This window comes from Mus musculus, chromosome 8 (assembly GCF_000001635.26).
Source record: "Mus musculus strain C57BL/6J chromosome 8, GRCm38.p6 C57BL/6J".
Lineage (NCBI taxonomy): Eukaryota > Metazoa > Chordata > Mammalia > Rodentia > Muridae > Mus > Mus musculus.
This window is the reverse complement of record NC_000074.6, coordinates 25,005,996-25,024,476: the sequence shown is the minus strand read 5'-3', so window position 1 is coordinate 25,024,476 and position 18,481 is coordinate 25,005,996. Positions and strand designations below refer to the sequence as shown.

General features: G+C 44.2%; 2 protein-coding genes across 4 annotated transcripts in view; one reads left to right on the top strand and one right to left on the bottom strand.

The window, feature by feature from the left end:
- Window positions 1-1,216: 1,216 nt before the first annotated feature.
- Tm2d2 (TM2 domain containing 2) lies at window positions 1,217-7,266 on the bottom strand. Its single transcript, NM_027194.3, has 4 exons — window positions 6,885-7,266; window positions 6,324-6,411; window positions 3,923-4,038; window positions 1,217-1,911 (listed from the first exon to the last, which is right to left on the bottom strand). The coding sequence occupies exons 1-4, from the start codon at window positions 7,106-7,108 to the stop codon at window positions 1,698-1,700; spliced, it is 642 nt and encodes a 213-aa protein (NP_081470.2). The 5' UTR covers window positions 7,109-7,266; the 3' UTR covers window positions 1,217-1,697.
- A 170-nt stretch (window positions 7,267-7,436) lies between these two features.
- Window positions 7,437-18,481, top strand: part of Adam9 (a disintegrin and metallopeptidase domain 9 (meltrin gamma)) — a 67,430-nt gene continuing 56,385 nt past the window's right edge. For 2 of the 3 annotated variants that reach the window (NM_007404.2, NM_001270996.1), the window contains exons 1-2: window positions 7,555-7,792; window positions 18,203-18,300. In NM_007404.2, the coding sequence (NP_031430.2) occupies window positions 7,696-7,792; window positions 18,203-18,300 (195 nt within the window). In that variant the 5' untranslated portion in view covers window positions 7,555-7,695. Of the gene's footprint in view, window positions 7,793-18,202; window positions 18,301-18,481 lie in introns of all 3 variants that reach the window. The other variant, XM_006508986.4, reaches the window with a different exon arrangement.

Here is an 18,481-nt window from a genome sequence, read left to right as displayed (position 1 = left end):
TGGGGTGCTGAGGCAGAGACCTTTAAGAAGGGTTCTACAACATGTTGTTTCCAGGTCTTACTGTACCGGATCTGTCGGTCTTTCTGTCAGTTACTTTGGGGATGAACGTGGAGTAGCTCTACCCTGTCTCTAGAACCTGTGGCTAACCGAAGAACAGGCCTCTCGATCTGACCTGCCCTTTATGTTATACTTACTAGTTCTTTTTACTTAGATTTCAAAGCCGCTTGGCTGTCTCCATCACTACAAAACCTTCTCCTGTCAGGCCTGTGTGGAGAGAATGCGTTTTCTCCTCACTCCCCTAAAACATCCCGATCTAACCCTAGTAATATCTTTTAAGTAGGCATACATTTTTCTAAGTTTTCTTTCCGAGGGCATAAGGGTCCTCATTTTAATTGTGCAGGAAGTATTATAGTTACTTGTGTACAACCTCCCCCCCCCCCTTTTTGAAGACATGGTCTAACTATGTAGACCAGGTGGCTTTTAACTCATAAGACATCTACTTGCCTCTGCCTCCTGAGTGCTGGGATTAATGGAGAATATGACATCTTATGAAGTCTTTTTTGAATCAGCCTCTAAAATGTGGGGTCCATAAGTTGGAAAATACTAAGGACTAGGACAAGTCTGTTAACCCATACATATTGACCATTGTTGGCTTTTAAAACATAATTGGAGAGAGGAAATTGCCATCTCTAGAATGACAACAGTCCGGTTGGGCTCAGTAGGATAGCTGTATTAGACTCACACTCTTATGACCAAATACCTCACAGATGGCTTAAGGAGGCAGGCTTTATTTTGGCCACAGGTTTAGAAGGCTAAGTCTGTGGTTGGCCGGCTCCATGGCTTGGGCAGAACACCATGGTATAAGTGTGTGGGGGATCAGACTTTTCATCTCAAAGTGGACAGGAAGAGCCTGGGCAAGTCGTAGCCCCACGGTGACCCCATTCCCCAGTAATCTACTCCTTCCAACTAGGCCTCACTTCCTACTCTTTATCACCTTCCAATAACAGCACCATAATCCACTGATCAGATCAGTCCTCAGGATCCACTCACGTTCTAAAAGCCCGTCAGCTGGCAATCAAGCCCCCAATACCGGAGACTGTGGGGTGGGGGTGGAGCATCTCATATTCACACCATAACTCTTTCATTTCCAGTGCTTACCCTTCAGCAAAACCACTTTTTGAGCCTCATTCTCTACTGAAATACTCACACAGCAGGCTAGGTTTTAAAACTTTATTCTGCAATTTAAATTCTCAGTCAGAATTTCGGTGTGTATTAGAATCCACAGTCATTTCTACATCGCCTGAAGACTTCTCATTGGTGCAGCTTCTGACCTGTGCATGGAAATGTAGGGTCACGAAAGGCTGTGAGTGGATAAACACTCACTTGGTTTATCCTGGTGGGTCCCCCTGCCTCCAACGGCTGAAGAGCCAGCCACACAGAAACGTCACTGACGATGATCTCTGGAGAGAAGTCACCAGCTTTGCTCTTTGAGATTGTGTATGTGAGGAAGGGTACGACGGGACTCCACAATACTGCTTGTCACTCTAGTTTGCAAGCTTAAGATTTGGGGTGAAAAACTTGGTCGGTCCTTCCTCCAAGAGAAGATGGTGATGCTCAGAGGAGAGTTCAGAGCTTGTAGTAATTATCTTGGCAGGCAAGCACTGGCTTTCCTTGCTGGCGCAGGACAGCAGCAGGGCTTAGTAGACAGTGCACCAGTTGCTGCCATCACTAGGCATCAGCCCCCCAGTGATGAGCAGAATAAGATCAACGAACCACCAGATCCCCAGTCCTCCAAGTGTTAGCAGCTTCCCAACTGCTGTTCCAGTGTGGCCCAGGCAGAAGCGGTCGACTCCGAAGCATCCCAGGAAGAAGGAGTAGAGAAGCGTGGTTATGAAGTAGTGTCCAGTGTACCTGGAGAAGGGAGGGAGACAGAAACTCAACGGAACATAATAGAAGTGCAGTGGCTGACTGCAGTGTAAAGGCCTCATGCCAGGGTCAGGCTTGCTCCTGATGCATTCAGTCAGATGTGGCTACTAGGGAGTGTGTATGGGGGTGGGGGTGGGGACACAAAAGAGCCTCAGGTAAAGAGGCCAGACAAATATGGCATTCATGGCTCCTAGAGAGGAGGCATGGCTATTGCCCTGCTGGGAGGCCTGAGAAGAACATGATGGTCAGAAGATAGGAGTACAGGATAGGTCCAAGTCATAACTTTGCTGGGGTTTTTGCAGAAAAGCCAGGCAGGACAGATCAGCAATTTAGGATTGGCTACTGGAATAATTTCAGCAGCTTTAAGTGTGGGCCTCAATGGCTTGACACTTGACCCTGGAATGATTAAGGCAAAGGAGTAGTTTCCTGGGGCTGACTACCACCAGATGGCTCAGGACATTAATTTGCATATTAAGAACATTCTCTTGACTAGGTCCTTTGATCACACTAGAATTTTCTAGTCTTGGGATGTGCAGCTCTCTCCCCAGCCAGAAACATAAAACAATCAGAGTTAACGATGTTATAATAGACTCTTGTAAGCACCTCCCTATCTCTAGTTGGTCTAGACCTTCCTGTTGTAGAAAATATTTAATCTCAGTCAGGGGCTTCTACCCCACCTTTGATCATTCAGTTCCTGGATAAAAGACACACAGCTTTTATTATTTATAATAAGCTTTAAAAAGCATTAGAGCTAGGCAGATATCTACCCTCTATGCTGTTATGCCTAGTTCCCTGACAATAACCTGACAATATGATTTGTCATGTTCTGTCTGGGCTGCTCAGAGCTCCAGCTGGCCAGCCCTCACGGCCAGGGTTTCAAGGTTCTTACCCCATGGTGTCTTCTCCTCTCTCCGTCTTTTCTCTCCTCATGGTTCTCTAACCCCAAGTCTGGGAACCCCAGACCCTGCCTGTGTCTCTCTTGCCCAGCTATTGACTGTTGGCATCTTTATTTAAACAACAATTTAAAATTAAAGAGCAAGGTCACATTGTGGATTCTCTGAGAGCAACCAAGCCTTGGGGGCCAGTATTTAGCATTACAATACATAGCAAAAGACCAAACCTAAACACTTCCTAATTCTTTCACACATTAATACAGTTCCTCATGTTGTGGTGACCCCCCCCCCCCACCATAAAATTACTTTCATTGCTACTTTATATCTGTAATTCTGTTACTGTTATGAATTGTAATGTAAATATCTGATATACAGGATATTTGATATGTGACCGACTCCCCCATCTCCCACAGTGATCATGATCCACAGGCTGAGAACCACTGGCTTCGAGTCTCAAAAACTTGCTAAGATATGAAGGGACTCAAGAATAAAAAGGGGCCTAGAGAGATGGCTCGAAGGTTAAGAGCACTTTTGGTGCTCTCCTACAGAGGTGCTAGGATTGATTACCAGCAATGACACCAGGTGACTCCCAACTACCTGGACAGAGGTTATACAGACCCTAAGAGAACACAAATGCCAGCCCAGGCTACTATACCCAGCTCAATTACCATAGATGGAGAAACCAAAGTATTCCATGACAAAACCAAATTCACACAATATCTTTCCACGAATCCAGCCCTTCAAAGGATAATAAAGGGAAAACTCCAACACAAGGAGGGTTTTGAAGCTACATCATTTGGCCCAGTGCCTGCAAGCTGAGAATGAGGGACAGACCGAAAGACTCTGAACCCACAACTTTTCCTCCTGGTTGTTGCAATCACAGTGCCTCAGTCTGTGGGCTGCACGTAGGAGGAAGCATATGCAGTCTTCAATACGTCAAATAAAAAGTCATACCACCAACTGGTACCTCTAGCCAAGCGCCCCTTTCAAAGTAACCCTTAGTTTGAGTGTAGTTCATTATCAGAACCTTTGCTTACTATGTGGATTGGGTTTAAATCCCAGCATACACCACACACACAGTTCAAGAACAAAGGAACGCTTACTTTATACAAGGCTTATTTTCTCGTAGGAAGGTCCTGGGGCTGGCACACTCAATTCCCTCCAGGGCTCTGCACTGGACTGCAGTGTGTTGCACATCACTGTACGCCTGACCCCCAAACTGTGGAGAAAGTAACAGAAACATACATTCATGTTCACCAATGGAAGCTGCTTCAGTTCTGTATTAATTCTAGCAAGAGTGGGTAAAGTTGTCAAAAGCATGCAATTCAGAGATGCTTCAAGTGACTTAGTAGTCCATCCTAAGTGAATGTTGCTTTAAGTAAACCTTTCTTTTCGACAGGCTTCTTCAGTATATAGTAAAACAGAAACAAGCTGCAGAGACGTATACAATGGCTTGAGTATCCTGGATTAACAGGCATATAATGTAGCAGTTTTGGAATGGAAATTGACATGTCAGCGAGTATTAGAACCTCTGTTGCATATTTACAGTAAAAGAATAAGATCAGAAAATAATTCAGACTATCATCAGGTTGAGGACTTAAGCCACACATGGTGATAGGTTTGCGTAGTCTACCCCAGTATAAGGTTAGCTCCAGTAAAAATGTTTAGAATCAGAGTTCTACCCTTTACTTAATTCATTTCCAACAGAGAAAGCAGAGCCACTCAGTCTCCCTCGTACCTTATCATTGCTTTCCCACTGTTTCCCTTGTCTCAGCAGCGTGAGACTGGAGAACAGGAGTGTTCATTTCTCACAGCCTCTGAGTGTTACCAGTCCTTGAGGACCCTGGCTGAGGCAGAGTTTGAATCTTGTGTCGATACATTCAGCTTTTAATTAAAATAGTCACAACTAAGTTACCGTTATGGAATGCCAGTCAGACTTTTACCAATTACCTAGAGGGCAAAATTTCAGTGTATTTAAAATATCTCTTTACTTTAAGAGCTGTCCTCTTGGTTGTGGTGTTACAAAGCCTATTCGTTTGTGTCTGAGGTGGCAAAAATGTTTTCTCACAACTCAACCCTGCATTATAATATAGTGTCGAGTCTACAGTGCTAAGGTGGTAACATAAATTCCTTAAGTATGAGCTGGGCCCAGTGATGCAGACCTGTATCTTAGTGCTAGGCACAGTGATGCAGACCTGTATCTTAGTGCTAGGCACAGTGATACAGACCTGTATCTTAGTGCTAGGCACAGTGATGCAGACCTGTATCTTAGTGCTAGGCACAGTGATGCAGACCTGTATCTTAGTGCTAGGCACAGTGATGCAGACCTGTATCTTAGTGCTAGGCACAGTGATGCAGACCTGTATCTTAGTGCTAGGCACAGTGATGCAGACCTGTATCTTAGTGCTAGGCACAGTGATGCAGACCTGTATCTTAGCGCTAGGCACAGTGATGCAGACCTGTATCTTAGCGCTAGGCACAGTGATGCAGACCTGTATCTTAGCGCTAGGCACAGTGATGCAGACCTGTATCTTAGTGCTAGGCACAGTGATGCAGACCTGTATCTTAGTGCTAGGCACAGTGATGCAGACCTGTATCTTAGTGCTAGGCACAGTGATGCAGACCTGTATCTTAGTGCTAGGCCCAGTGATGCAGACCTGTATCTTAGTGCTAGGCACAGTGATGCAGACCTGTATCTTAGTGCTAGGCACAGTGATGCAGACCTGTATCTTAGTGCTAGGCACAGTGATGCAGACCTGTATCTTAGTGCTAGGCACAGTGATGCAGACCTGTATCTTAGCGCTAGAAGGCTCAAGCAAGAGGAACCTGGTTTTAAGGCTAGCTTGGGCTGTAGTGAGACCTTTTCACAGACAGACAGACAAACAACCAACCTACCAGCACAACAAAACTCAAACCAAACCAAACCAAACCAAACCAAACCAAACTTCATTGGGTTTTGAGAGACCAAGTTAGATGCACTCACTTTAAGGCTATACTACTGGCTTCTCTGGAATGTTTTATCCTCAAATAAAATCATAACTGACAGACTCTAGCTACTTCCAACGGATATGGTGCAGGCCGGCTGTCACCTGCATGAGGAACTTGCTCCAAGTGCGTGTGTAACCAAGAAAGGCCAGTTCAGCACCAGCTTTACAAAGTGCATGGCTTTGCTGTTGTTGCTGCTGCTCTGTTAAGAAAAGCCTTGCTTTGAAAGTACAGTCGATGTCTTGGCTTTAATTTGTTAGTTTCAACAGTCAAAGGAAGCAATACAGGTTGGTCTTTGCACTTGGGTGGCTTGGGCACAGGCATGGTTGGTTCCTGAGGAAAGCAAATGTGCTCTTCAGCCGTTAAAACCTTTGTCATGTTTCCAGCGACAGTTATACGGATGAAGTTGTAAAAAAAAAAAAAAAAAATCAAGTCTGTCTGTATGCCCTTCTGTAATTCTTTAACAGCACCCGGCCATGCTTCCCACGAAGGTGCCTGTACAAAGAACAAAATCCTCACCTTGAGACAACCATAACCAAGCTCCTGGGAGGCAGTTGCATTTCCAACGTGATCCACTGGGGCATCACAGTCTACGAACTCGTCGGGTCTGCAAATCAGTAAGATTTTTCATCAGTGCCTTTTGCCGATTGCTTCTGTGTCCGCACGCAATGCTATTTTCGTTCCTCTTTTAATATCTGTTCCTCCTTCTGTACTGGGAACTGGATACGCTAGAGGTGCTATCTACCTTTGAGCTACATTTCCAGCCCTTGAATTTTCTTTCTTTCTTTTTTTTTTAAATTTGAGACAAGTTACCCAGGCTGGCTGGTTGGCCTTGAACTCATCCTGTAACCAAGGCAGCAGAAAGGGTGCAGGAAGTGGAAGGGTTCTGTAGCCTACATTACTCCTTCCCAGTATCTACCACTAACACACAGTTTAATTGCTTTCTGTGGCAGGGCAATTGAGAGGCACCAGTCCCGGAATCACCTCCCCGAGGTGGAAGCAGCCTTCCGCTCCCACAACCAACAGCTATCCCTGGCCCGATCCCCCTCTAGGTCCGCCCGCCACGTCCCGGCAGCTTACAGGTAAGAGCAAAGGATGACTGGCGAGTTGGGGTCGCTGTATTCCCAGCTTGAGGCCGCGGGACCCTCGAGGTGAGCGGCGCCCGAGGGTGTGAGATCCAGTTCGGCCGTAGCATTAAACGAGTGGCTCCGAGAAACACAGTGCAGCAGCAGCAGGTTCCCCAATAGCAGGGCCGCCTGGCCGCACAGCAATAGGTAACTCACAGGGCAGCCGCCCAGCACCATCTTCCCGGGGGCCGGTCCTAGAGACCTGGCCTAAAAACAAAGCCAGGCCGCCACGGCCCACCGGAGCCCGGCGCTGTCAGGCCTCTCTCTACGTCGGGTACGCAACCCTCCGTTCCACAGCCAACCCGTGCGCAGCTCGACGCTCCGCCTGCCACTACGGCCAATCAGAAACGGCCAGGGGAAAGGTGTGGCCTGGCTTCGCTCCGCCCTCCAGTAGACCCTTCACTGCTGCACGGAGCGGAGGGAGGGTGGAGCTTCCCTTAGCCCCGCCCTCCAGCCCCTCCTACCTTCTCTAGTCTCCGCTGAGCGGGCGGAGGGGCGGAACAGCCGGGCGCGAACTGGAGCGGCGGCGGCGGCGGCCGCCGGTGGGTTGGCCAGACTGTATTTTCCCTACGTCAGCCTCTGGCCGCGGGATCGGGAAAGGGGCGGGGTTTTTGGGGGGGGGGGGGTTGCTGCGTCAGTGCCGCGCGCGTGCTCGCCGAGGGCGAGCGCCCCGCCAGCCCGGGGGCCCCCGCGGGGTTGCAAGGATGACCGAAGGGGCGGAGGCGGCGGCCGCGCGTTGAGCGGAACCTGCCGAAGCCCTCGCTATGGGGCCGCGCGCGCTCTCGCCCCTTGCCTCTCTGCGACTAAGGTGGCTGCTGGCGTGTGGCTTGCTGGGCCCAGTCCTCGAGGCCGGGCGACCAGGTGGGTGCCGGACGGGAACCGTGCTGTGGGGAGTGAGTGCTGGGTGGTGAGGGCTGCGAGGCGGACCCTGGGCTCCGGCTCCCCTGTCAGCGCTGACCCGGAGCCCGGTGGCCGGCGGCCGGCTGCACTGTGGCGGTGCGCTCGCTACTCCCGGGCTGCAGCGAGTGCTTTGCGGGTGGAGTGGCTGTCACCAGCTCTGGGCTGGGAGATGGAACTTTTGCTTCAGTCTATCAGGATTTGGGGTTTGACGTTCGCCGTCTTGGACGACTCAGCAGTAGGTCCACAGGGATCCCGATGGAGAAGAGGGCGGGTTTTCCTTGGGCCGTTTTTTTTTTTTTTTTTTTTTTTTTTTTTGTTAGTAAGGATACTTAAAATAATAAAATCAACGAAACGCTACGTTTCTAGAGCCTGTAGTTCAATCTATCTAAATCTGGACAAAGAATCTCTGCTCTGTTTAACCCAGGGGATTATCGGAAAGAATTAAATTACTGTTCGCCAGCACATCTGAATTGTGAAACTTCCCGTAAATATGTAAGATATTTATATTGTGGATGATGAAACTGAATGGGAACACACTAGGTTCTTTTTTTCCTGGAAATAAGTTATTTATTTCATCCTTTGTATTAAATTAGTGTTTGCATGGCTTAGTTATCTCTTTGAGCTCCGGGAACACTATGGACAATAGAAGGCTTTACAAAATTGTTGCCTTCAAAGGTGATGAGTGTAGATTTGAGTTCAGGACCGCTGACCTTCACGAAACTAATTACAGCTTCTTGTCTTTGGCTTTCTCCTTTTTAATTAAGTTAGCGTCCTCCTGGAGTTTATAAATACTGACAAATTTTCAATGGGATGCTTCCAGGACGTGTCTGATGAAACGTGCTGTTCTAGTTAACAATATCGCTATGAAAGGAACTGAAATTTTAATAATCTCTAACTTCTTGTGTTTGCCAGCAAAAACCAGATTATATTTTTAGTACATGTATATGTTTGTTGTTACACATGGGCATAAAAATGAATGGAATATCCTTGTGTTCTTCAGTTGCTGCTGCAATGGGCCAGCTGCTCACATAGGCATGAGTATTCGCTTTGGAAATCTATCCAGCCTTCATCAGGAAGGAAACCCATTCCTGATGCTTTTGGAGGATCTAAAGGGTGACCATGTGGACTAAGATATAGGAGAGATGCTGAAGGGTTTTTTTTTTTTTGTTTGTTTGTTTTTGTTTTTTGTTTTTTGGTGTTGTGTGTGTGTGTGTGTGTGTGTGTGGTTTTTTTTTTTCCTTTTTTGAAAGTGTGATTTTTGAACTGAGCTAAAAGGGTGAGAGAATTTCAACTTAAAAAGAGTGGAGGGATCCATTATAAACATAAGGAGCTTTATTTTTACCCCCTCCAAGAGTAAGTGGTTATAAAAGAAAACAACTTGTTGGAAAAGGGTGAGAGTGTTAATGTGTGGTTAGGTAGCTTGTGGAAAGAGATCCTGGGAGGGAAAGCCAGGTGGACTGGCACCACGGATGAGACCTGTGCTAAGCTAGGGAGTCACAGTCACCCTGTAGGTTGGTTTGGGGCATGAAGATTTCTAAGGAGTGTGACCATCAGAGTGTTGGTTAATAGGTTAATACACTATGGGGGTTGGACTCTAGGAGAGTGGAGAGAGCGAGGCGGAGCCAGGTTTTGAGGTGTTGGCGGTGGGGCTGTGAGTCAACTCAAATTTCCTGAAGTGAATGATCTTCCAAAATCAGCTGAGTTTTTGGAATACAGGATGTTTAAAGCATGAACTGGGACATCCTCCCATTAGCCATGTTGGGAGCTAAGCTGGTGTGAGGAGGATTTTAAACTGTTGTTTATAGTATTGTGTCCAGAATAAGTACAGAATAATTTCTGAGTAGTGGATTCAAATGATTAAAAACAGCAACAACAACAACAAACCTCCGGGATCAACAAATATAAGGAAATCAGATATTTGAAACCTCTTGATTTGTTTTTTTCTTGCATAAGATAGCAAATACAATATGTAGACGAAAAATGATTTAGAAACACTGGTGTTCTAAAGAAGATGAATTTGAAAACTCACTCATGGTGAATAATTGGAAAATGAAGTAGATATAATCGTAGGAACTTAGGTCTCATCTTCATATGGCTGCAGATTTTTAAAATTAATTTTAAAATCAGTATATAAGATCATGGGTTTTCTTAGGACAGTGTCATGTGTGTTTATCATGGTACTTTTTCACTTAGCTCATTCTCTTCTCGTGTTCTCTTTCTTTTTTTTTTTTTTTCTTTTGGTTTTTCGAGACAGGGTTTCTCTGTGTAGCCCTGGCTGTCCTGGAACTCACTTTGTAGACCAGGCTGGCCTCGAACTCAGAAATCCACCTGCCTCTGCTTCCCGAGTGCTGGGATTAAAGGCGTGAGCCACCATGCCCAGCTCGTGTTCTCCCTCCCATCATCCTGTCTCTACTCTTATGTCACATATATGTGAGAGAAAATACATTTCAGTTGACATGGTAGCTGCCAGTGCTACTACCGGGTTTCCTGCTGAGGGTACATTTTGTTCTTGGTGACTGAATGGAATTCCCCTGTGCGTATGTACTCCTTTTGCTCTATTCCTTTCTTTGTTGCTGAACATCTAAGCTAATTTTGTATTTTGGAAAGAACAGATTAAAACACATTTATCCATGTTATAAAAGAAAATGTTGTCTTAAAGATATTTTGGTTTCCAAACTTCTAAGTAGTAAGTGAAAACATACCTGGTTGATAGGTACAAAATTTCTGGTCTTTGAAAACTAGTTTTATATTTTGCTTTTCCCAAATTTGGTTTCAAATCTGTTCTTTTGCTTGTTTTGCTTTTTCAAGAGAGCGTCTCACTGTGTAGCTCTAGCTGCCCTGAAACTCACTATGTAGACCAGGCTGGCCTGCCTCTGCCTCGAGAGTGCTGGGATTAAAGGTGTGCCCCACCATGTCTGGCGTATATTTATTTATATGTTATTAAATATTATGGTTTGCTGTAGAAGGTTTCAGATGATTTCCTAAGGGGTAACATGAAGTGAGAGACATAAAGATGGGACGTAGTTAACCTCATGATACCTCCTCTTCCTTGTTAACCTGGCACTGTGTATACCCTAGCGCCTTGGAGTGACTCTAGCCCTTGCTGGCACTGCAACAACTGTCCTTACTGTCATCTTTGAAGGGTCTGAAGTGGACCCAGCTAAGGCTGGATCGCCCTGCCTGGTTTATGTGCTCAGAGATCATTTTCATGTTGTGATGGGAGATGGGATCTGTTTTAGTCGATCAATTTCCTCAAGGTGATTATATATGGGATGCTGTGGCATTTTTAATTTTTGAGAATTTCAGACAGTGTATTTTGACTATCTCCACCCTCATGTGATCCCCAAACTCTGCCCAGATTCACCTGCCTCTCTGCTCTCCCAACTTCCTGTCTCGCCATCCATCTTTTAAGAGTAAGAAAGGAGGACAGGAGTGGATGAGCACAAGCTGTAATGACATTTATGAGGATGCCAAGATGAAACTTGTTACTTTGTATGGCAACCCCCAAGATAGATATTATTAAAAACAGAATAAGTAAGGGAGCTAGCCTGAGGAATTCATGTGACTTGTTCAGTCACCACACTCTTCTCTGCCTCCCCCTCCCTCTCTTCACCCTCCCTCCCCCTTTCCTTCCTTTTCCTTGTAGATACAAGGTTTCTTTTTCTACCCCTGGCTGGCTTCCAACTCACAGGAGCTTTGCCTGCCTCTGCCCTCTGAGAGCTAGTGGTCAGTGCTTAGCTGTGCTGTTACGTTTGGATTTGTTGCTTTTATCGGAACTTACTTAGTAGGAAGTTAAAAAAAAAAAAAAACATAAAAGTTAAAAAAAATCACTACAAAACAAGTTATATTGTAGGACAAACTCGGTTTCTAAATAGGTTTTTCTTTTCCCTTTCATAAATTGTTCCTGTAATGAGATTTTTTTCATAGTGTAACTCACTTAAGCATGACTTTTCCCTTTCCTTTTGGTAGAACCCCAGGCAGGCAGAGCCCACTGCTTATAAACCTGCGTGGCACAGTCAGATGTGTCACAATTACACTTGACCTAAAACCTCCAATCCTACTTTGGAGAGGAGAGCTTGGTGTTACTGATAAAAATGTTTGAGGGGCCTGCAGATTTGTGGGAAAAAAATGTTAATTTGAAAAAGCAGGTTCACTGTAAGTCTCTCTCTTTCTGTGTGGCTATTGACTGAAGTGTGTCTGTCTGTCTGTCTGTCTGTCAGTGGCTATTGGCTGAGGATACATTTTCTCTGTCTCTCCCTGTGTGTCTGTCTGTGGCTATTGGCTGAAGATACATTTTCTCTGTCTCTCCCTGTGTGTCTGTCTGTGGCTATTGGCTGAAGATACATTTTCTCTCTGTCTCTGTCTCTGTCTCTGTCTCTGTCTCTGTCTCTCTCTCTCTCTCTCTCTCTCTCTCTCTGTGTCTGTGGCTATTGACTGAGGATACATTTTGCTCTCTCTGTCTCTCTCTCTCTGTATGTGTGGGGGGCACTGTGGCTATTGACTGAGGATACATTTTATCAAGTGCTTACATATTCATAGGAAGTAGCTCCCTCTTTCTCAGCACTTTAAATTCCTTTCTGGAGGAACTTAAATTCTTAAGGGCATTACATTTTCTAAATGGTTGGAATTTTTCCCAGTGGGGTACTGTGAGACACAAATAGCATTTGTTTTTTTATTTGGAGATAGGATCTCTGCTATATAACTCAGAATGAATGTTCTTTTTTTAAAAGATGGATAAGTAAAGATGCATAAGTCTTAAGACATGTAACAATATACAACACAGTAGCAGAAATTACATCAAACCCTGGGCTTGAAGGAGGTAGTAGCGGAAATACATTTATTTGGGATTGGTCCTGTGACTAGGTGAGGATACATAGTTGGCAATAGCAGTTAGGGTCTAATTACAGTCATTTCCCTTCAGTACTTGAGGCAAAGGATTATCTCACTCAGCCTGAATGTGGAAGGTTTATCTTCTATAGAGAAAGTACATGAAGGTGGCTATTTGTCTAGGTAATAAGCAGGAAGGAAAGAAGAAAGGCTCACCCTGACCTGGCACTCCCGTTTGTTTGTCTTGTAATTAGGCAGAATTCTTTAAAAGATATTTCTCTCTACCACAGTTGCTTAGACTTCCTTGGAAATGCATAAAAGGACCCAGAGAGTCTGGGGAGTGAAGAACTGCTAACACCCTTTCATTTCCTAGGTCTCAGAGTAAGTTTCTGGGTCACCTTTGGTTTTTCTTCAGTTCGTGTCCCCTCCTGTCGCTATATTAACCGTATACGTATTCTCTCAAATTCTAATATCAAAGTTTGTATGCACCACAGTTTATTAAGGTCTTTACTTTTATTGTGAATGTTTATTCCTGGTGTTTTAATTTTAACTAAAAAACCAAAACGTTTGAGACAGTCTTTTGACTTCATGGCCCTGGCTGTTCTGGAACTTGCTATATAGACCAGGCTGGCCTTGAACTTACAGATTTCATCTCCCTCTGCCTCCTGAGTTCTGGGATTAAAAGCTTAAACCACCATGACACCTAGCATTACCAGTAATTTTTTTCCAACATAATATCTTTATTAATTGTTTGGACTTTCACATATGCCCCCATGACACTCACTTCTAGGACCTCCCAGGTCCACCTCCCCACCCTTGTGACCCCCCACCCCCATCCACAAAAAAGCAAAAAAACCCTAAAAAACTCAAGAGGGTTGGTTTTTAATTGGAGGTAGTACTGCATACTACACCGCAGGCATTTGGAACACTCTGGTTGTCAGAGCTAGCTGGGTTTGGGAGGGTAGGAGCCAGGGGTGCTACTGTGCACCCCACAGAATGCACAGGATAACCCACAACCGAGGAGTTTCCAGCCCAGTGTGATGAAGGTTAAAAGCATTTCCTTTACAGTAATATGAGAGAAATGATGTTTTGGCTCCCACAGGAAGCATGAATTAGAGAAAGATCCATGCAGGGTGTGAATAGGAGATAAGAAAGAAACCAGAGATAAGACAGGAGTTCTGAAAAAAAAATAGGAATGAGGATTCCTGTGTAGTTAGTGTGTGTTACTTTTGAATGACTCTCAGTCTTTGTGCGTGGCTTTTGTGCATGGTTTGATGCAGAGGCGGATCCCCTCGGTCTTTGAGAGAAGCTGGTGTCAGAGTAGTGTGTCCTATACTGAGTTTCCCTCAGGGTGCTTTAATTTTGAAACCTTAAAAATACCCAAAACTACAGCTGATTGTGACATTTGTTTTACAAAACTATAAAACAAGAACAACAAAAAAATCTTTTAAAATGGAAACCAGTGAACATCATACCTTAAAAGAAAAACAGGCGAACAAACAAAACAACAACAACAACAACATCAAAAAACCCAAACAAAAACCAAAACCAGGGTCTCACTCTGGAGCCCTGGCTGTCCTAGAACTCTCTGTGTAGACCAGGCTGGCCTTGAACTGACAGAACTCTACCTGCCTCTGCCTCCCAGTTCTGGGACTAGAGGTGTGCACTATGCCGGGCCTACCCTCTGTTCTTGTATCCAGCTTTTATCATCCCTGTAGCCATCCCGGTAAAAGGCTGCCTAGAGTCCCTAGAAGACAGAACACTTGGGAGGCCAGGCTGTATGCAGTCACGTGACCTGCTTTAGCCAGACAGCTCTTGAACTATCTGACTGCCCATTAGAACCTTACATTTTGTCCTTTTGAAGTGTTCCATTTTTTTCCCCCTCTGAGTTCACTAGCAATGAAAATATTTTCATTTTCTTGCCTGTGGCTTAGCCCCTCTCTCCTGTGACAGAGATCCTGTCAGCATATTTGTTCTTGTCTCTGGTGAATTACTTAAACTTCTTTGAAATAATGAGTCACATCAGGAAGTTGGAGAAAAGTGTGCTCCCCTCCCCCTTTAAGCTCGGGCATTAGCTCAGGCAGCCTTCAAACTGCCTTTTGGCTGAGGCTGGTATTGAACTTGTGCTCTTACTGTATATCCCCCCCCCCCCCCCCCCGCTAGGATTACAGGTGTGTCCTACCACACCTGGCTTCATCCTAGTTTGCTTTAAAAAGTTTAGCATATTCTCCCCCAAACCCTCCCATATCCACCCCACCTTCCTGTCCCCTCACTTCTTGTCACATTTTTCTGGGATTTTCTAACTTTTGATCACACAGGACTTGCCCCACAACAGTACTGTGTGTATCTTGCCACAATCCCAGAGTGATGGCTCGCAGTGGGACCGGTTGCCACAGAGTAGGAGGTGTTTAAGGGTACTGTCTAAACCTGTGTTTTAGAGAGGACTGGAAGTCATTGAAAGGCTTATTTCAGGTGAAGAAAGAGCCTCAAGCCCCAGCTAACTTAGGATGATGGGGGGTTCTGCCTAGTAAATTGTGTTTCAAAAGGTTTTATTTTTTTATTTTCTATTTTCTGACATGGTTCTCCATTGACAAAATATCTGGATGGTAGTTGATTATGGTATGAGTGGTATGGATAGGAGATTGATGCAAAACTGTTAGTATATATTATATGTTATTATATTTTCCTGTCGGTGTCTTTGAAATCCTGGGCTAGAGTTTTTTATACAGAGTCAACTTAGAAAAGTTAGCGCAGTACTTTATCAAGCTATGTGAGAAAGCTGAGGGGCATGGGTAGTTAAGTGAGTGAAAGACGGTGGCGTGAGAGGACAGGGGTGTGTCAGAGGTGAGGTAGTGAAGGCCGCTCATTGATAGAGCCTTTGCTTGGCATGTCGTGCAACTCCACGGTTGATGCCGAGCATCTGGAAAACAAAGTCAGAGGTGCTAGATAATCAGGTACAGTGCTTGAGAAGGGAATCGTGAGTTTTACAAAAGGAACACTTACTGCTTTTTTAACTTAAAAGGTAATACAATGGAAGCAACATACAGCTCAAAACAACTTAGATACTGTAGGAAATAGACTTCTTACTGCTTCCTGGTTCTGCTTAACGTGGGACATATATTGAACAGATTGGTTCATTGGATCATGCTATTTATATGTTTAGCATATTTTAGAGTCTCAGCTTGCAATATGTAAATAGTATTACACTAATTTGTGTGTGCTCAGGGGAGGTCAGAATATAACTTTTGAAAGTCATTTCTCGTCTTCTACCATGTGGGTCCCAGGAGTCAACTCAGGTGGTCAGGTTGGGCAGCAAGTCTTTTACCAGCCGAACCATCTTGCCAACCCTAGTACAGTATTTTGTAATTAGAGTTGTATGCAGAAAAAGTTTTAGTCTTTTTGTCATCCCTGCCCTGTAGGTAGCCAATTAACTATATCATTATCGAAGTTTTTAAGCATAAACAAGAATAGAAAAAAGTAATAAACTCCTGTATCTTCATTGTCCAGGTTTAATCTTGTTTTATGTGTATATCTTTTCTCAGTCACTGTATAATCTTAATATATCTAGACATTTTATCATTGAATAGTCAGCATGAATCATGAAGTTACAAAATCTTACACACAGTAATAATAATAATAATAATAATAATTATTATTATTATTATCCAAGCTCGTCAGAAGTTTGCTCAGTGTCTGAATTTCACAGATTATCTCTGAGTTATTCATCAGGTCATTGATGTTAGCAGGAATTCAAACAGGCCCATGCATTGCATTTGGTGCTAATTTTATAATTTATGAAATCCCCAACTTCCTTTTTTTTGTGCTTAAGTAGATGTGTCTGTGCTCCTCCCTCAGCACTGAGCTCTGAAAGTCCATAGATGGTGACCTTCTCTGAGCTCTGAAGGTCCGTAGATGATGACCAGTGACCATCTACTGCATTAGACTTCACTGAAAGAATGTTTTACTGTGGGTGTGGTGGTGAGCTCCTGTAATCTCAACACTTGGCCCACTGAGGGCAGGAGGTCATGAGTTCAAGGTCATCTTGAATAACTAGTGAGATCTTGTCTCAAAAGCAACAAACAATAAAGACAGCAACAGAAAAGAATTGTTATGCCCTTTGTAATGATACTGAAAGAGAAAGCTATTTTGTGTTGGGCTCTGAGAGACTATATCCTACTACAGCATTGTTCCTGGTGGTAGTTTTTTTGCTTTTTGTTTTTTTTTGTTTTTTTTTTTTTTGTTTTTTTTTTAAAGATAGGGCTTGTTATGTGTTACTATGTATCCCTGGCTGGCCCTGAACTCAGAGAAATCCACCTGTGTCTATCTACCTCCCAAGTGCTGACTGAGATTAACTTGGACTATCAGGTCTGGCCCCTGGTTTTACAGATAACTTTAGATTCTCAGGGTGCATGACTGGAGTTCTTAACAGTAGTTTTTGTGCAAAAGCCCTTGTGATGGACTCGTGGTATAGTCATTCCAGATGAGATAGTTGGTACTTGTTAGTATATACTAGAGTTGACCCATTAGATATTAAAAGCATCCTACCCTTCTTATCAACTCTGTCCAGCTCTTAGGGTGTCATTCAAGGTGCATAGAAAGGAGGGAGAGAGGGTCCATGTAATATATATATTTATAGTCAGTGTATGTGAGTTGTCTTCAGTCACACCAGAAGAGGGCATTGGATTCCATTATAGATGGCTATGAACCACCATGTAGTTGCTGGGAATTGAACTCAGGACCTTTGGAAGAACATCCAGTGCTCTTAACCACTGAGCCATCTCTCTAGCCCCAATCTCATGTTCTTTTGTTTGTGCTTAAGAGTTTAATACAAAAAGATTTGTTTTGAGAAAAAGGGCTAGAGTATACAGATATAAAATGTTTGAAATATTAAACACACACTCACACATATACACACACACACATACACACACACTGTTCAAATTGGCATCTTTCAGTATTTTCACCCTTATCTTTACTGAGGATTATATATGAACATCATTCGAGGGGCTAAAGAGATAGCTCATCGGCTAAGAGCACTGGCTGCTCTTCCAAAGGACCCAGATTCAGTTCCCAACATCCATATGGTGGTTCACAACTGTCTGTAGCTCCACTTCCAGTAGATCTGACATTCTCCTCTGACCTCTGTGACCTCTGTGGGTACCATGCATGCACATGGTAGTAAACAGACATATATGCAGACAAAACACTCTTGTAAAATAGGATAATAATAACAAATGTGAAAATAAAAAAAATCACATGAGTATTAGGTAGGTTTTTCAGTCATTTAAATATTAGGTTTTGTTTGTTTGTTTGTTTGTTTGAAGGTGGGGGTCTCATTATGTAGCTCTAACCATCCTGGAAGTCACTGTGTAGACCAGGCTGACCTGGAACTCACAAAGAGCCTCCTGCCACTGCCTCCCAAGTGCTGGGATTGTTAAAGTGTCCATTCCATGTCCATTGCTCCCATCTGAACACTGTTTTTATTTCCAGTATTTTGATACTGTGGAGGCTCACTCTGCTTTATTGTTGTTCTTTTTGCTGCAGACTTGGAACAGACTGTCCATCTTTCTTCTTATGAAATTATTACTCCTTGGAGATTAACTAGAGAAAGAAGGGAAGCTCTGGGGCCCAGTTCACAGCAGGTAAGTCATCTCTTGAGAACTATGAACGAATATACTCAAGTTGCAGTTGCAGTTGCTTTTCTTAATGAAAGGTGGTACTTGCACAGTGGTCAGTGTGGGGAGTAATTACTATATGCGTCACCTTATGGCATTGGTGTCCAGCGGACATTATTCTAATAAGAAATGACAGAGTAAGCTTCAG